At 52.1% G+C, this 18,552-nt stretch overlaps 1 protein-coding gene across 1 annotated transcript; it reads left to right on the top strand.

Annotated features, from left to right (window-relative positions):
- Positions 1–11,064: 11,064 nt before the first annotated feature.
- Positions 11,065–13,702, top strand: LOC132390571 (ribonuclease inhibitor-like). Its single transcript, XM_059963179.1, has 6 exons — positions 11,065–11,154; positions 11,310–11,480; positions 11,636–11,806; positions 11,962–12,132; positions 12,279–12,446; positions 12,611–13,702. Exons 2-6 carry the CDS (start codon positions 11,410–11,412, stop codon positions 12,696–12,698), a joined length of 669 nt encoding a protein of 222 aa, XP_059819162.1. The 5' UTR covers positions 11,065–11,154; positions 11,310–11,409; the 3' UTR covers positions 12,699–13,702.
- The last annotated feature ends 4,850 nt before the right edge of the window (positions 13,703–18,552 follow it).

The raw sequence follows: 18,552 nt of genomic DNA, 5'->3' as shown, positions 1-18,552 counted from the left end.
TATTTTCCCGATCTCCTTCCTCCCGTTGGATATCTCTTCATGATTCAGCTTCCTACTGCGGGATCTCTCTTCTATATACACTTCCTGCTCTGGGACCTCTCTTCCACATCCCCCTTCTTCCTGTGGTATCTCTGTTCCCCATCCCCCTTCCTCCTGTGGGATCTCTCTTCCAATCCCCCTTCCTCCTGTGGTATCTCTGTTCCCCATTCCACTTCCTCCATTGGGATCTCTCTAATCCAGCCCCCTTCCTCCTGTGGGATATCTCCTTCCCATCCTCTTCCTGCTGTGGGATCTCACTTCCCAGCCCCTTCCTCCTGAGTGATCTCTCTTCCCCTTCCCCCTTCCTCCTGTGGGATCTCTCTTCCCCATCCCCCTTCCTGCTGAGGGATCTCACTTCCATATCCCCCTTCCTCCTTTGGTAACTCTGTTCCCCGTCCCCCTTCCTCCGGTGGAATTTCTTTTCCCCATCCCCCAGAGAGTTCTCTCTTCCCCATCCTCTTCCTGCTGTGCGATATCTTCCCCATCTCCTTATCTCTGTGGGATCTCTCTTCCCCATCTCCCTTGCTCCTGTTGGATCTCTCTTCCTGATTCTGCTTCCTACTGTGGGATCTCTCTTCCCCATCCACTTCCTCCTGCCGGAAATTTATTCCCCATCCCCCTTTCTCCAGAGGGATCTCTCTGCCGCATCCCTCTTCCTCCTGTGGTAACTCACTTTCCCATCCCCCATCCTCCTAACTAGCTCCTGTGGGATCTCTTCCCAACTAGCTCCTGTGGGATCTCTCATCGCATTCCCCTTCTCCTGTGGGATCTCTCTGGCTGATTCCGCTTCCGACTGGGTTATCTCTTCCCCATCCCCATTCCTCGTGTGGGATCTCCCTTCCCCATCTCTTTCACCCTGTAGGATCACTTTTCCACATTCCCTTCCCTCCTGTGTGATCGCTTTTACCCATCCCCCTTCCTCCTGTGGGATCTCTCTTCCCCATCCCCCTTCCTCCTGTTGGATCGCACTTCCCTATCCCCCTTCCTCCTGGGGGAACTCTCTTTCCCATCCCCTTCCCCCTGTAAATCTATTTTCCCGATCTCCTTCATCCCGTTGGAAATCTCTTCATTGTTCAGCTTCCTACTGCGGGATCTCTCTTCTATATACACTTCCTGCTCTGGGACCTCTCTTCCCCATCCTCTTCCTGCTGTGGGATCTCACTTCCACATCCCCCTTCCTCCTGTGGTATCTCTGTTCCCCATCCCCCTTCCTCCTCTGGGATCTCTCTTCACCATCCCCCCTTCCTCCTGTGGGATCTCTCTTCACCATCCCCCTTCCTCCTGTGGGATCTCTCTTCCCCATTCTCCTTCCTTCTATGTGATCTCTTGTCCCGATCGCTTTCCACATATGGGACAACTTCCCCATCCCCCTTCCTCCTGTGGGATTTTTCCACATCCCCCTTCCTCCTGTGGGATTTTTCCCCATCCCACATTCTGCTGTGTGATCTGTCTACCCAGTCCCCTTCCTCCTGTCTTCCCAGCCCCCTTCCTCCTATGGGATCTCACTTCCACATCCCCCTTCCTCCTGTGGGATCTCTCTTCCCCAACCCACTTCCTCCTTTGGGATCTCTCTTCCCCATCTCCCATCCTCCTGTGCTATCTCTACTTCCGATCCACCTACCTCCTGTTGGATCTCTCTTCCTTATTCTGCTTCCTGCTGCGGGATCTCTCTTCCCCATCCAATTCCTACTGTGGGTCGCCTCTTCACCATTATTTTCGTCCTGTATGATCTCTGTTCCCCATCCTCCATGCTCCTGTGGTATCTCTCGTTCCCATCCCCCTACCTCCTGTTGGATCTTTCTTCCTGATTCTGCTTCCAACTGTGGGTCCTCTCTTCCCCATCCCCTTCCCCCTGTAAATCTATTTTCCCGATCTCCGTACTCCCGTTGGATATTTCTTCTTGATTCAGCTTCCTAATGCGGGATCCCTCTTCCATATCCACTTCCTGCTCTGGGACATCTCTTCCCCAATACTCTTCCTCCTGTGGGATATCTCCTTCCCATCCTCTTCCTACTGTGGGATCTCACTTCCCAGCCCCTTCCTCCTGAGGGATCTCTCTTCTTCATCCCCTTCCTCCTGTGGTAACTCTGTTACACATCCCACTTCCTCCTGTGGTAACTCTGTTCCCCATCCCCCTTCCTCCTGTGGAAGTTTTTTTCCCCATCCCCCAGAGAGATCTCTCTGCCCCATCCTCTTCCTGCTGTGCGATCTCTTCCACATCTCCTTATCTCTGTGGGATCTCACTTCCCTATCCCCCTTGCTCCTGTTGGATCTCTCTTCCTGATTCTGCTTCCTACTGTGGGATCTCTCTTCCCCATCCACTTCCTCCTGCCGGAAATTTATTCCCCATCCCCCTTTCTCCTGAGGGATCTCTCTGTCGCATCCCTCTTCCTCCTGTGGTAACTCACTTTCCCATCCCCCTTCCTCCTATGTGATCTCTCTTCCCAACTTGCTCCTGTGGGATCTCTCATCGCATTCCCCTGCTCCTGTGGGAGCTCTCTGGCTGATTCCGCTTCCGACTGGGTTATCTCTTCCCCATCCCCATTCCTCCTGTGGGATCTCCCTTCCCCGTCTCTTTCACCCTGTAGGATCACTTTTCCACATTCCCTTTCCTCCAGTGTGATCACTTTTCCCCATCCCCCTTCCTCCTGTGGGATCTCTCTTCCCCATCCTCCTTCCTCCTGTTGGATCGCACTTCCCTACCCCCCTTCCTCCTGGGGGAACACTCTTTCCCATCCCCTTCCCCCTGTAAATCTATTTTCCCGATCTCCTTCCTCCCTATGGATGTCTCTTCATTGTTCAGCTTCCTACTGCGGGATCTCTCTTCGATATACACATCCTGCCCTGGGACCACTCTTTTCCATCCCTCTTCCTCCTGTGGGATCTCTCTTCCCCATCCCCCTTCCTGCTGAGGGATCTCACTTCCACATCCCCCTTCCTCCTGTGGTAACTCTGTTCCCCATCCCCCTTCCTCCGGTGGAATTTCTTTTCCCCATCCCCCAGAGAGATCTCTTCCCCATCCTCTTCCTGCTGTGCGATCTCTTCCCCATCTCCTTATCTCTGTGGGATCTCTCTTCCCCATCCCCCTTGCTCCTGTTGGATCTCTCTTCCTGATTCTGCTTCCTACTGTGAGATCTCTCTTCCCCATCCACTTCCTCCTGCCGGAAATTTATTCCCCATCCCCCTTTCTCCAGAGGGATCTCTCTGCCGCGTCCCTCTTCCTCCTGTGGTAACTCCCTTTCCCATCCCCCTTCCTCCTATGTTATCTCTCTTCCCAACTAGCTCCTGTGGGATCTCTCATCGCATTCCCCTTCTCCTGTGGGATCTCTCTGGCTGATTCCGCTTCCGACTGGGTTATCTCTTCCCCATCCCCATTCCTCGTGTGGGATCTCCCTTCCCCATCTCTTTCACCCTGTAGGATCACTTTTCCACATTCCCTTTCCTCCTGTGTGATCGCTTTTACCCATCCCCCTTCCTCCTGTTGGATCGCACTTCCCTATCCCCCTTCCTCCTGGGGGAACTCTCTTTCCCATCCCCTTCCCTCTGTAAATCTATTTTCCCGATCTCCTTCATCCCGTTGGAAATCTCTTCATTGTTCAGCTTCCTACTGCGGGATCTCTCTTCTATATACACTTCCTGCTCTGGGACCTCTCTTCCCCATCCTCTTCCTGCTGTGGGATGTCACTTCCACATCCCCCTTCCTCCTGTGGTATCTCTGTTCCCCATCCCACTTCCTCCTCTGGGATCTCTCTTCACCATCCCCCTTCCTCCTGTGGGATCTCTCTTCTCCAGCCTCCTTCCTCCTGAGGGATCTTCATTCACTTGCTCCTGTGGGATCTCTCTTCCCCATTCTCCTTCCTTCTATGTGATCTCTTGTCCCGCTCGCTTTCCACATATGGGACAACTTCCCCATCCCCCTTCCTCCTGTGGGATTTTTCCACATCCCCCTTCCTCCTGTGGGATTTTTCCCCATCCCACTTTCTGCTGTGTGATCTGTCTACCCAGTCCCCTTCCTCCTGTCTTCCCAGCCCCCTTCCTCCTGTGGGATCTCACTTCCACATCCCCCTTCCTCCTGTGGGATCTCTCTTCCCCAACCCACTTCCTCCTTTGTGATCTCTCTTCCCCAACTCCCATCCTCCTGTGGTATCTCTACTTCCGATCCACCTTCCTCCTGTTGGATCTCTCTTCCTGATTCTGCTTCCTACTGTGGGATCTCTCTTCTATATACACATCCTGCTCTGGGACCACTCTTCTCCATCCCTCTTCCTCCTGTGGGATATCTCCTACCCATCCTCTTCCTGCTGTGGGATCTCAGTTCCACATCCCCCTTCCTCCTGTGGTATCTCTGTTCCCCATCCCCCTTCCTCCTCTGGGATCTCTCTTCCCCATCCCCCTTCCTCCTGTGGGATCTCTCTTCCCCAACCCACTTCCTCCTTTGGGATCTCTCTTCCCCAACTCCCATCCTCCTGTGGTATCTCTACTTCCGATCCACCTTCCTCCTGTTGGATCTCTCTTCCTGATTCTGCTTCCTACTGTGGGATCTCTCTTCTATATACACATCCTGCTCTGGGACCACTCTTCTCCATCCCTCTTCCTCCTGTGGGATATCTCCTACCCATCCTCTTCCTGCTGTGGGATCTCAGTTCCACATCCCCCTTCCTCCTGTGGTATCTCTGTTCCCCATCCCCCTTCCTCCTGTGGGATCTCTCTTCCCCATCCCCCTTCCTCCTGTGGGATCTCTCTTCCCCAACCCACTTCCTCCTTTGGGATCTCTCTTCCCCAACTCCCATCCTCCTGTGGTATCTCTACTTCCGATCCACCTTCCTCCTGTTGGATCTCTCTTCCTGATTCTGCTTCCTACTGTGGGATCTCTCTTCTATATACACATCCTGCTCTGGGACCACTCTTCTCCATCCCTCTTCCTCCTGTGGGATATCTCCTACCCATCCTCTTCCTGCTGTGGGATCTCAGTTCCACATCCCCCTTCCTCCTGTGGTATCTCTGTTCCCCATCCCCCTTCCTCCTCTGGGATCTCTCTTCCCCATCCCCCTTCCTCCTGTGGGATCTCTCTTCCCCAACCCACTTCCTCCTTTGGGATCTCTCTTCCCCAACTCCCATCCTCCTGTGGTATCTCTACTTCCGATCCACCTTCCTCCTGTTGGATCTCTCTTCCTGATTCTGCTTCCTACTGTGGGATCTCTCTTCTATATACACATCCTGCTCTGGGACCACTCTTCTCCATCCCTCTTCCTCCTGTGGGATATCTCCTACCCATCCTCTTCCTGCTGTGGGATCTCAGTTCCACATCCCCCTTCCTCCTGTGGTATCTCTGTTCCCCATCCCCCTTCCTCCTCTGGGATCTCTCTTCCCCATCCCCCTTCCTCCTGTGGGATCTCTCTTCTCCAGCCCCCTTCCTCCTTAGGGATCTTCATTCACTTGCTCCTGTGGGATCTCTCTTCCCCATTCTCCTTCCTTCTTTGTGATCTCTCTTCCCGATCGCTTTCCACATATGGGACAACTTCCTCATCCCCCTTCCTCCTGTGGGATTTTTCCCCATCCCCCTTCCTCCTGTGGGATTTTTCCCCATCCCACTTTCTGCTGTGTGATCTGTCTTCCCAGTGCCCTTCCTCCTGTGTGTTCTGTCTTCCCAGTCCCCTTCCTCCTGTGGAATCTCTTTTCCCCACCCCCCTTCCTCCTGTGTAATCTATTTTCCCATCCCCCTTCCTCCTGTGGGATTTCGCTTCCCCATCACCCTTCCTCCTGTGGGATCTCTCTTCCCTATCCTCTTCCTCCTGTGCGATCTCTTCCCCATCTCCTTACTTCTGTGGGATCTCTCTTCTCCATCCCCTTACACTTGTGGGATCTCTCGACCCCATCTCTTTCACCCTGTGGGATCACTCTTCCCATCCCCCTTCTTCCTGTGTGAACTCTCTTCCCAATCCCCCTACCTCCAGTGGGATCGCTCTTCCCTATTCCCCTTCCACCTGTGGGATCTCCCTTCCCCATTCCCCATCCTCCTGTGGGATCTCTCTTCCCCATCCCCCAGAGAGATCTCTCTGCCCATCCTCTTCCTGCTGTGCGATCTCTTCCCCATCTCCTTAACTCTGCGGGATCTCTCTTCCCCATCCCCCTTGCTCCTGTTGGATCTCTCTTCCTGATTCTACTTCCTACTGTGGGATCTCTCTTCCCCATCCAATTCCTCCTGCCGGAAATTTATTCCCCATCCCCCTTTCTCCTGAGGGATCTTTCTGCCGCATCCCTCTTCCTCCTGTGGCAACTCACTTTCCCATCCCCCTTCCTCCGATGTGATCTCTCTTCCCAACTTGCTCCTGTGGGATCTCTCATCGCCTTCGCCTTCTCCTGTGGGATCTCTCTTGCTGATTACGCTTCCGACTGGGTTATCTCTTCCCCATCCCCCTTCCTCTAGTGGGATCTCCCTTCCCCATCTCTTTCACCCTGTAGGATCACTTTTCCACATTCCATTTCCTCCTGTGTGATCACTTTTTCCCATCCCCCTTCCTCCTGTGGGATCTCTCTTCCCCATCCCCCTTTCTCCTGTTGGATCGCACTTCCCTATACCCTTCCTACTGGGGGATCTCTCTTTCCCATCCCCTTCTCCCTGTAAATCTATTTTCCCGATCTCCTTCCTCCCGTTGGATATCTCTTCATGATTCAGCTTCCTACTGCGGGATCTCTCTTCCATATACACTTCCTGCTCTGGGACCTCTATTCCCCATCCCTCTTCCTCCTGTGGGATATCTCCTGCACATCCTCTTCCTGCTGTGGGATCTCACTTCCACATCCCCCTTCCTCCTGTGGTATCTCTGTTCCCCATCCCCCTTCCTTCTGTGGGATCTCTCTTCCCCATCCCCCTTCCTCCTGTGGGATCTCTCTTCCCCATTCCCCTTCCTGCTGAGGGATCTCACTTCCACATCCCCCTTCCTCCTGTGGTATCTCTGTTCCCCATCCCCCTTCCTCCTGTGGGATATCTCTCCCCCATCCCCCTTCCTCCTGTGGGATCTCTCTTCTCCAGCCCCCTTCCTCCTGAGGGATCTTCATTCACTTGCTCCTGTGGGATCTCTCCTCCCGATCGTTTTCCACATATGGGAAAACTTCCCCATCCCCCTTCCTCCTGTGGGATTTTTCCCCATCCCACTTTCTGCTGTGTGATCTGTCTTCCCAGTGCCCTTCCTCCTGTGTGATCTGTCTTCCCAGTCCCCTTCCTCCTGTGGAATCTCTTTTCCCCACCTACCCTTCCCCCTGTGAAATCTATTTTCCCATCCCCTATCCTCCTGTGCGATCTCTTCCCCATCTCCTTACTTCTGTGGGATCTCTCTTCTCCATCCCCTTACACTTGTGGGATCTCTCTACCCCATCTCTTTCATCCTGTGGGATCTCTCTTCCCATCCCCCTTCTTCCAGTGAGAACTCTCTTCCCAATCCCCCTTCCTCCTGTGGGATCTCTCTTCCCCATCCACCTTCCTCCTGTGGGATCTTCCTTCCCCATTCCCCATCCTCCTGTGGGATCTCTCTTCCCAATCCCCCAGAGAGATCTCTCTCCCCATCCTCTTCCTGCTGTGCGATCTCTTCCTCATCTCCTTAACTCTGTGGGATCTCTCTTCCCCATCCCCTTGCTCCTGTTGGATCTCTCTTCCTGATTCTGCTTCCTACTGTGAGATCTCTCTTCCCCATCCACTTCCTCCTGCCGGAAATTTATTCCCCATCCCCCTTTCTCCAGAGGGATCTCTCTGCCGCGTCCCTCTTCCTCCTGTGGTAACTCACTTTCCCATCCCCCTTCCTCCTATGTGATCTCTCTTCCCAACTAGCTCCTGTGGGATCTCTTATCGCCTTCCCCTTCTCCTGTGGGATCTCTCTTGCTGATTCCGCTTCCGAATGGGATATCTCTTCCCCATCCCCATTCCTCCTGAGGGATCTCCCTTCCCCATCCCCCTTACTCCTGTTGGATCGCACTTCCCTATACACTTCCTCCTGGGGGATCTCTCTTTCCCATCCCCTTCTCCCTGTAAATCTATTTTCCCAATCTCCTTCCTCCCGTTGGATATCTCTTCATGATTCAGCTTCCTACTGCGGGATCTCTCTTCTATATACACTTCCTGCTCTGGGACCTCTCTTCCCCATCCCTCTTCCTCCAGTGGGATATCTCCAGCCCATCCTCTTCCTGCTGTGGGATCTCACTTCCACATCCCCCTTCCTCCTGTGGTATCTCTGTTCCCCAACTCCCTTCCTCCTGTGGGATCTCTCTTCCCCATCTCTTTCACCCTGTGGGATCACTCTTCCCATCCCCCAACTTCCTGTGTGAACTCTCTTCCCAATCCCCCTTACTCCTGTGGGATCGCTCTTCCCCATTCCCCTTCCTCCTGTGGGAACTCTCTTCCCCATTCCCCTTCCTGCTCTGGGACCTCTCTTCCCCATCCCTCTTCCTCCAGTGGGATATCTCCAGCCCATCCTCTTCCTGCTGTGGGATCTCACTTCCACATCCCCCTTCCTCCTGTGGTATCTCTGTTCCCCAACCCCCTTCCTCCTGTGGGATCTCTCTTCCCCATCTCTTTCACCCTGTGGGATCACTCTTCCCATCCCCCATCTTCCTGTGTGAACTCTCATCCCAATCCCCCTTACTCCTGTGGGATCGCTCTTCCCCATTCCCCTTCCTCCTGTGGGAACTCACTTCCACATCCCCCTTCCTCCTGTGGTATCTCTGTTCCCCATCCCCCTTCCTCCTGTGGGATCTCTCTTCCCCATCTGACTTCCTCCTGTGGGATCTCTCTTCCCCATCCCCTTCCTCCTGTTGGATCGCACTTCCCTATCGCCCTTCCTCCCTGGGGATCTCTCTTTCCCATCCCCTTCCCCCTGTAAATCTGTTTTCCCGATCTCCTTCCTCCAGTTGGATATCTCTTCATGATTCAGCTTCCTACTGCGGGATCTCTCTTCTATATACACTTCCTGCTCTGGGACCTCTCTTCCCCGCCCCTCTTCCTCCTGTGGGATATCTTCTGCCCATCCTCTTCCTGCTGTGGGATCTCACTTCCACATCCCCCTTCCTCCGGTGGTATCTCTGTTCCCCATCCCCCTTCCTCCTGTTGGATATCTCTCCCCCATCCCCCTTCCTCCTGTGGGATCTCTCTTCTCCAGCCCCCTTCCTCCTGAGGGATCTTCATTCACTTGCTCCTTTGGGATCTCCCTTCCCCATTCTCCTTCCTACTATGTGATCTCTCTTCCCGATCGCTTTCCACATATGGGACAACTTCCCCATCCCCCTTCTTCCTGTGGGATTTTTCCCCATCCCACTTTCTGCTGTGTGATCTGTCTTCCCATTCCCCTTGCTCCTGTGTGATCTGTCTTCCCAGTCCCCTTCCTCCTGTGGAATCTCTTTTCCCCACCCCCTTCCTCCTGTGTAATCTATTTCCCATCCCCCTTCCTCCTGTGGGATCACTCTTCCCCATCCCCTATCCTCCTGTGGGATCTCGCTTCCCCATCCCCTAGTGAGATCTCTCTTCCCCATCCCCCAGTGAGATCTCTCTTCCCCATCCCCCTTCCCCCAGTGAGATCTCTCTTCCCCATCTCCTTACTTCTGTGGGATCTCTCTTCTCCATCCCCTTACACGTGGGATCTCTCTACCCCATCTCTTTCACCCTGTGGGATCACTCTTCCCATCCCCCTTCTTCCTGTGTGAACTCTCTTCCCAATCCCCCTTCCTCCTGTGGGATCTCTCTTCCCCATCCCACTTCCTTCTGTGGGAACTCTACCCCATCCCCCTTCCTCCTGTGGTATCTCTGTTCCCCATTCCCCGTCCTCATGTGGTATCTCTGTTCCCCATCCCCCTTCCTCCTGTGGGATCTCTCTTCCCCATCCCACTTCCTTCTGTGGGAACTCTACCCCATCCCCCTTCCTCCTGTGGTATCTCTGTTCCCCATCCCCCGTCCTCCTGTGGGATCTCTGTTCCCCATCCCCCTTCCTCCTGTGTGATCTCTGTTCCCCATTCCCCGTCCTCCTGTGGGATCTCTGTTCCCCACCCCACCTCCTCCTGTGGAATCTCTGTTCCCCAGCCCTCTTCCTCCTGTGGGATCTCTCTTCCCTATCCTCTTCCTCCTGTGCGATCTCTTCCCCATCTCCTTACTTCTGTGGGATCTCTCTTCTCCATCCCCTTACACTTGTGGGATCTCTCTACTCCATCTCTTTCACCCTGTGGGATCACTCTTCCCATCCCCCTTCTTCCTGTGTGAACTCTCTTCCCAATCCCCCTTCCTCCTGTGGGAACTCTCTTCCCCATTCCCCTTCCTCCTGTGGGATCTCTCTTCCCCATCCCACTTCCTTCTGCGGGAACTCTACCCCATCCCCCTTCCTCCTGTGGTATCTCTGTTCCCCATCCCCCTTCCTCCTGTGGGAACTCTCCCCCATCCCCCTTCCTCCTGTGGGATCTCTCTTCCCCACCCCACCTTCTCCTGTGTGATCTCTGTTCCCCATTCCCCGTCCTCCTGTGGGATCGCTGTTCCCCATCCCTCTTCCTCATGTGGTATCTCTGTTCCCCATTCCCCGTCCTCCTGAGGGATCTTTCTTCCGCATCTCACTTCCTCCTGTGGGATCTCTGTTCCCCATCCCCCTTCCTCCTGTGGGAACTCTTTCCCCCATCTCTTTCCTCTTGTGTCTTTCCATCCGTTCCCTCAGGTGGGGTCTCTTCCTCCATCTCCCATCGCCATTTCCTGATTCACAAAACTTCCTCACTGTGGGTCCACATCAACTTCAACCCTGCCCCTTCTGACACTCTGTGGTCAGTAACACTTTTCTAGCCAACGGAGAATGAGACAGAATATGTGGAGTTCACAGGGTCACAGCAACAGACTAAATGACTGACATTGGGTGAATACCGTGGAACTGGGCAGTGAGGGACATTGACAGTGATGGGAACTTCGATCAGTGATTTACGGAAAGGTTTAATGTTTCCTGAAATATCCGCGTGAGAGAATTACCCTCAGACCCACGGTTTGAATCACTTTGTTCTGTTTGTGTTTAGACTCGGGGAGAATGACCTGGGAGATTCAGGAGTGAAACAGTTGTCTGCGGCTCTGAGCAACCCGGAGTGTAAAATACAGAAACTGTGGTAAGTACCAGACTGTGGGAGGTTGTGTTTACAGTCACTGGGTGTCTGACACTGAACATTAATGTGATCAGTAATAGTGTTACTGATAAACACTGGGGATCTGTACCGTCTCCTGTCTCTCTGTGTCCTTCACCCTCACTCTCTCTCATCTCCAGGCTGAACAATGTCGGTCTCACAGACTCTGGTGCCGAGTATCTCGTCTCCGCTCTCAGTACAAAACCATCACTGACGGAGCTGGACCTGAATTATGATAAAATGGGATATTCAGGAGTGAAACTGGTGTTTTTGGCTCTTGGGAACCCGGTGTGTAAAACACAGAAACTGTGGTAAGTACCAGACTGTGGGAGATTGTGTCTACAGTCACTGGGTGTCTGACACTGAACATTAATGTGATCAGTAATTGTGTTACTGATAAACACTGGGGATCTGTACCGTCTCCTGTCTCTCTGTGTCCTTCACCCTAACTCTCTCTCATTTCCAGGCCGAACAATGTCGGTCTCACAGATTCTGGGGCCGAGGATTTCGTTTCCAGTCTCAGTACAAATCGATCACTGACGGAGCTGTACCTAAGTCTTGATGAACTGGGAGATTCAAGAGTGAAACTGGTCTCTGCGGCTCTGAGGAACCCGGAGTGTAAAATAGAGAAACTGTGGTAAGTACCAGACTGTGGGAGATTGTGTTTACAGTCACTGGGTGTCTGACACTGAACATTAATGTGATCAGTAATAGTGTTACTGATAAACACTGAGGATTTGTACCGTCTCCTGTCTCTCTGTGTCCTTCACCCTCACTCTCTCTCATCTCCAGGATGAGGAATGTCGGTCTCACAGATTCTGGGGCAGAGGATCTCACCTCCGCTCTCAGTACAAACCCGTCACTGACAGAGCTGGACCTGAGTAATAATAAACTGAGAGATTCAGGAGTGAAACTGGTGTCTGCGGCTCTGAGGAACCCGGAGTGTAAAATACAGAAACTGTTGTAAGTACCAGACCTGTGCTTACAGTCACTGGGTGTCTGGAACTGAACATTAATGTGATCAGTAATAGTGTTACTGATAAAAACTGGGGATTTGTACCGTCTCCTGTCTCTCTGTGTCCTTCACCCTCACTCTCTCTCATCTCCAGGCTGTGGAGAGTCGGTCTCACAGATTCTGGGGCCGAGGATCTCATCTCCGTTCTCAGTACAAAACCATCACTGACGTGGCTGGACCTGAGAGAAAACTCTCTGACAGACCGATCTGTCCCCGCTCTCCGCCGCCTCATACTGACACTCCAGAGTCTGAAGCTGATCTGGTAAGTGTTTGTGTTGATGTTCAAAGTGATAAAATATCAGCGGATCCGCGGGTTTTCTGGTGATATTTGTCTGTGAGTGTTGTTGAAACATTAACCCCGGTCCCCTGTTACTGACACTGTTGTGTGATCTGTTCATTTCATCTTTATTCTCCAATCTGTTTCAGGCTGGTGGGGAATCGGTTCAGTGAGACCGGGGAAAAGGAACTGGAGCCTCTGCGGGGAGTCAGACCCGGACTGGAAGTGGCCGTGTGAACATCTGAATGGGGTCAATCGGTTCAGTGAGACCGGGAGGAAGGAACTGAGATCTCTGCAGGAACTGGAGCCTCTGCGGGGAGTCAGACTCGGACTGACAGTGATCCTGTGAACATCTGAATGTGTGAACATCCCCGCCCGCGGGATGGAGCCGATTCCCCCCTGCCCTTTAACTCGCCCTCCCCTTTAACTGCCCCCTGCCTCTCCACTTTAACTCTCCCCACCCCTCTCCTTTAACTCCCGCCCTTAACTTTAATGGCCGCGAGCCGGGGCTGATTCCCAACTGTCTTAACGGAACTGGCTCCGGTCTCGAGCTCGGTGAAATCGGAAGCGCTCCCGCAGTGACGTGCTTCCGCCGGATGTGCGGGTCCGAGACTCTCCCGCGTGCCACCCCGGGGAATTACCCGGACGGGAGGAGCCCGGGGGGCCGGGGCTCAGTCTGGGACACTGGTGTCCCGGGAGAGAATCCTTTTGCCCCCTCTGCTGAGGACGGGGCATTCGGCTGTCTGGCTGATATAATGATGTTAAATTGACAAATACCTCAGCAATGGCTTTGGATCCGCAGCGACCCCGGACACGGCCCTGAAGTGTGATTTTATAATCATCGGTTCCCCGATGCAGAGTGACGGTGATAGACGGGACTGATTAATCTACCGTTCACCCGGTGTCGCCGGTCAGTTAATTCCGAGTGTCTGTGAGCGAGTCGGGAACAGTGTGGCGACCCACTTTCTGCGCAGGTGCACCTGCTCACAAATAGCCAGCGCTCCTGAGCTCTTCTGACGGCATTTCCGCCCGGAGAGTGCGGGCACTCGGGATGAAATTCCAGCGCTGCGAAGTTTGAATAAACTAGTCTGGAACAGATTTATCGACAGCGTGTCGTTGTCTCTAACTCTGTACGTAGTACATAGCTACAACAGCTTATTTATTCCCGCAAGTCAGCAGCTCGCATACTGTTTAATTTGCATTTATCATGATGAAATCAATAAACCGCTGTAACTTCCTGACTTGGTGTCTGACTTGAGTTTGTTTGAGGTTTCTGCTGCCCCCCGCACCCTGTGCACTGCAACAGTGGGTCGGAGCTCCTCACACTGACACAGTAGCGTCTCAGCTCCAGGCTGAGGGAGGTCAGACTGGCAGAGTCTGGGTGCCCAGGATCTCGTCACAAATTAACCCCCTTCCTGGCTAACCGTCCCCCTTCTATACCCCGCAGACAGTTAAAATCGGCTAGAATATTAGACATGTGTCACTGAGGTCCCGAGTACGAGACGGATGGAGGATGGAATACGGGCGTGAAGCACAGAGAGAAGATCCCTCGACATCTTCCCATCACACACTCCCGGGGTCAGACACAGAGAGAATCTCCCTCCACACCGTCCCATCACACACTCCTTGGGTCAGACATAGAGTGAATCTCCCTCCACAACGTCCCATCACACACACCGTGGGTCAGACACAGAGTGAAACTCCCTCCACACCGTCCCAACACACACTCCCGGGGTTAGACACAGAGTGAATCTCCCTCCACACCGTCCCATCACACACTCCCGGGGTCAGACACTGAGTGAATCTCCCTCCATACCGTCCCATCACACTCTCCCTGGGTCAGATACTGAGTGAATGTTCCTCCACACCGTCCCATCACAAACTCCCGGGGTCAGACACAGAGTGAATCTCCCTCCACACCGTTCCATCACACACTACCGGTCTCAGACCCTGAGTGAATCTCCTAACACACCATCCCGTCACACCCTCCCGGGGTCAGACAGAGAGTGAATCACCCTCCATACCGTCCCATCTTACACTCCCTGGGTCAGACACTGAGGGAATCTCCTTCCACACCGTCCCAACATACACTAACGGGCTCAGACCCAGAGTGAATCTCCCTCCACACCATCCCATCACACACTCCCGGGGTCAGATACAGAGTGAATCTCCCTCCACACCGTCCCATCACACACTCCCGGGGTCAGTCAAAGAGTGATTCTCCCTCCCCACCTTCCCAGCACACATTCCTGTGATCAAACACTAGGTGATTTCATCTGTGTCCAATCTTTTCACGTTCCCCGTGGTGATACATGGAGACAGGCTCAATGTAACCCTCCGGCCCGGCCAACGTGAGAAATCTCGTTTATGTTGATTTGTTGCCCGGTTACAAATCAATCCCACGATACGACGAGCGGTATACCATTTGCAACTAAGCGATTGAGCTTTTTCATTCTTCATTTGACTATAGGGTCAGTACAGGAAAAAGAGAAAAAGGGCCCATTTTAACGAAACAGTCTAATGCGCTCCTGGGAGCTCACTGTTTTCCCGTCCGTCCGTTCTCCATCGATTTCCCCCGGGTTAGGTCGACTCCCGACCCCATTCCAAGTCCGGTCCGGCCTGCAGTCTACGATTACCCCGTTCTGGCATTCTCTCTCCATCTTCTGCCGAACAAATACACGCGAGTCCCTCGCTCTCGGGCTCACAGGAAAGAAAACCCCTCCCATCATGGGATGGCGCACATTCTAATGCCCCCATTTTCTATCGTCGTAACACAAACACACTGCTGCTACAGAGAAACCGTTACATTAGCAGTGAAACATTTCCCAGCGCGCTGCATGCACATTAATCGAAGGGATTTATTTTCACAGGATGTTGTTTCCACCTCTGTCGCCCACCGATTCGTTATTTACTGGATTGGAAAATGCGGAGACGGGTGAGGTTGGGAGAGTGATATTTCTGTGGTGTGGGAGTGAGACGACGCCGGAGGGAAAGTGTTTGGGAGTGGGGTAAGTTTGGAAACTGACAGAGGGCCATGGGGTAGAGTGTGTCAGTGGGAGTAGCTTGTTGACTGATGCAGGCTTGTCGGGATTGATTGGGAGTGGGGTAAGTTTGGAGACTGACAGAGGGCCATGGGGGGAGAGTGTGGCAGTGGGAGTAGCTTGTTGACTGATGCAGGCTTGTCGGGATTGATTTGGGAACTGACCCGCGGTGTCATGATATTCGTTTAGAGACTGACCAGTGGTTGTGGGGAGATCGCGGTATCATGAGTTTAGTTTAGAGGCTGACTAGGAGCTGTGGGGAGAGCGGAGATTACTAAGATCTGTTTGGCGACGGTCTCCTGTTTGCTGGATCTGTTTTGCCTCTATTGGAATTGTCTAACTCTCTTTGACAGGAATGTGCCCTCCTTTCTTCTGTACAAGATGTACTATAAATGGTACACCTGCAGAGAGTGCAACCTGCACTCACGGCGTTACAGTTGTAAAGGTATATACAGATTAATCTGCGAGGAGTCGACATATTTATACCCGGCTATTCCTGAAGAGATCCAACATCCCTGTCAACAGCCTGTCGGGTCGACTTCAATCAAGTGACTTCACCCCTCCTCTCCCCATTCAATCTACCCCGCTCTCAAACATCCATCCTTTCACTTCTTTCCAACTTCTTTTCCCCTCCTTAGCCAAGTCTACTCCTCTACTGGTACTTCTATTCTTCACCACAACTCTCCCTCTCCCCTCTGATCCACACCTGCCATTTCTGCCACTCTCTCCCGGCTCCCGAAAATGTCCTCTTTCTCTTCCATTTATCTTTTTCCCTTCGTTCTCTCTAAGTTATTCCCTATCCACCACCCTCCCCCTCGGACACCATTCTCTGTATCTACTCTCTCCGTACTTTCCACACACTCTCACCACACTGGCTCTCAGTTCCCCATCCCAGACTGCGCCTCTCCTGTCTTCATACCCACGCTCCTAGGAATGCAGACACATATTCTTGCCTTCTCCCCAGAACTCAGACACTCAAATCCCGGCAACATCATCGTACATCTCTCCCTCCACTCTCTCCAGCTCAAGAAACGGATCCCGTACGGTTGAGCACTGAGTGCTCGGCGCGAGGCCTTCACCGACAGACATTCCATGAAGGAACACTGGCCGACAATAATTGGCAGTCTGAGACTTATAGGGAAGGTGACAGCGAACTACTCTCCGAGGAATGGGAGTGCTGAAACCTGGATATCTGAGGCTGTACTGTCAGGAACAAGACGCGTTCTTCGTGTCACATGAATGTGTTGTGCCCAGTGTAGACCCACTGAGATGCTGATACCCAGTATCTCAGGAATTTCAAATACCATCATACCACAGTGTGGTAGAATTAAGCCATTTGCTCCATTTGTCCAGCTCACCATTTGATCATGGTTGATCCACCCTTATTCCCAATGTCCAGCTTTCGTTCCGTTCTCTGCGTGCTCTGTCTGGTCTGGAATCTATGACTCTCTGTCCAGTAGCTTCTCGTCCACGGCCGCCTGTAGCAACGAATTCCACAGCTTCACCCGTCTTTGGCAAAATTAATACCTCCCAATCTCTGTTGTGAATTGACATCCCTCTGTCCTGTGGCCGTCAAAGGTATGTTTGGAGAAAAGAAAGTGCAGAATTTCATGAAAATAACGCCTCTCCAACTGTTAAACACGGGGGTGGATCGATCAGGCTTGTTTGCAGCCAGTGGGGAAAGTTTCACTGGTAGACGGAAGAATGCATTCAATTAAATACCAGCAAATTCTGGAAGCACCATCACACCGTCTGTAAAAATGCTGAAGATGAAAAGAGACGGCTTCTACAACACGATAATCATCTGAAACACATCCTAAACTCAAACTCCACAACGGACTACTTCAAGCTGAATGTTTTGCCGTGGCCCTCACTATCCCCCGAACTAAACATTATCGACAATCTGTGGATAGACCTCAAAAGAACAGTGCATGCAATTCGGGCAAAGAACCTCGCCAAACTTCCTTTGCACGGAAGAATGTGTGAAGAATCCACCAAACAAGAATTGAAAGACTCTTAGCTGGGTACAGAAAGAGTTTAAAAGTGTGGCACTTACCAAAGTGGGTGTGACTAAGTACTGACCGTGCAGGGTGCTCAAACTTTTGTAACGATATATATAACCATAAAACCATAAACAAATTACAGCACGGAAGCAGGCCATCTCGGCCCTTCTTGTGCGTGCCGAACGCTTACTTCACCAAGTCCTACCGAGCTGCATTCAGCCCATGAACATTCATTTCTTTCCTGTCCATAAACCTGTCCATTTTTTAAATGACAAAATCGAACCTGCCTCTACAATTTCTACTGGAAGATCGTTCCACACAGCTACCACTCTCTCAGTATAGAAATTCCCCCTCGAGTTGCCCCTAACCTTTTGACCCCTATCTTCGAATTCATGTCCTCTTGTTTGAATCTCCCATACTCTCAATGGAAAAAAAAATCTATCCACGTCAACTCTATCTAAACCCTTCATTATTTTAAATACCTCTATCAAGTCCCCCCTCAACCTTCTACGCTCCAAATAGTAAAGGCATAACTTGTTCAACCTTTCTCTGTAACTTAGGTGCTGAAACTCAGGAAACATTCTAGTAATTCCCCTGTGTACTCTTGTTATTTTGTCGGCATCCTTCCTATAATTCGGTGACAAGAACTGTACACAATACTCCAAATTTAATCTCACCAATGCCTTGTACAATTTTAACATTACATCCTAACTGTTATTCTCAGTGCTCTGATTTATAAAGGCAAGCATACCAAAAGCTTTATTCACCAACCTATCCGCATGATATTCCACCGTCAGGGAAATATGCACCATTATTCCTACATCACTCAGTTCTACTGCATATCTCAATGCCCTACCATTTACCATGTATGTCCTACTTTGATTAGTCCTACCAACATTTAACACCCCACACTTATCAGCATTAAACTCCATCTGCCATCTTTTATCCCTCTCTTCTAACTGGCTTAATCCCTCTGCAAGTTTTGAAAACCTTCCTCACTGCCCACTACACCTGCAATCTTTGTATCATCAGCAAATTTGCTGATCC

This window comes from Hypanus sabinus, unplaced genomic scaffold, assembly GCF_030144855.1.
Source record: "Hypanus sabinus isolate sHypSab1 unplaced genomic scaffold, sHypSab1.hap1 scaffold_956, whole genome shotgun sequence".
In the NCBI taxonomy this organism is placed as follows: Eukaryota; Metazoa; Chordata; class Chondrichthyes; order Myliobatiformes; family Dasyatidae; genus Hypanus; species Hypanus sabinus.
The sequence above is the reverse complement of the archived record's forward strand: the minus strand, read 5'-3'. Positions and strand labels throughout refer to the sequence as shown.

What these genes read in the sequence shown, in the direction of transcription:
- LOC132390571 (XM_059963179.1), top strand. Translation starts at nt 11,410, where the DNA reads ATGGGATATTCAGGAGTGAAACTGGTGTTTTTGGCTCTTGGGAACCCG. An exon ending in TGTAAAATAGAGAAACTGTG is followed by an intron (nt 11,807 to 11,961) that starts GTAAGTACCAGA and finishes TCTCATCTCCAG; the next exon opens with GATGAGGAATGTCGGTCTCA. An exon ending in TGTAAAATACAGAAACTGTT is followed by an intron (nt 12,133 to 12,278) that starts GTAAGTACCAGA and finishes TCTCATCTCCAG; the next exon opens with GCTGTGGAGAGTCGGTCTCA.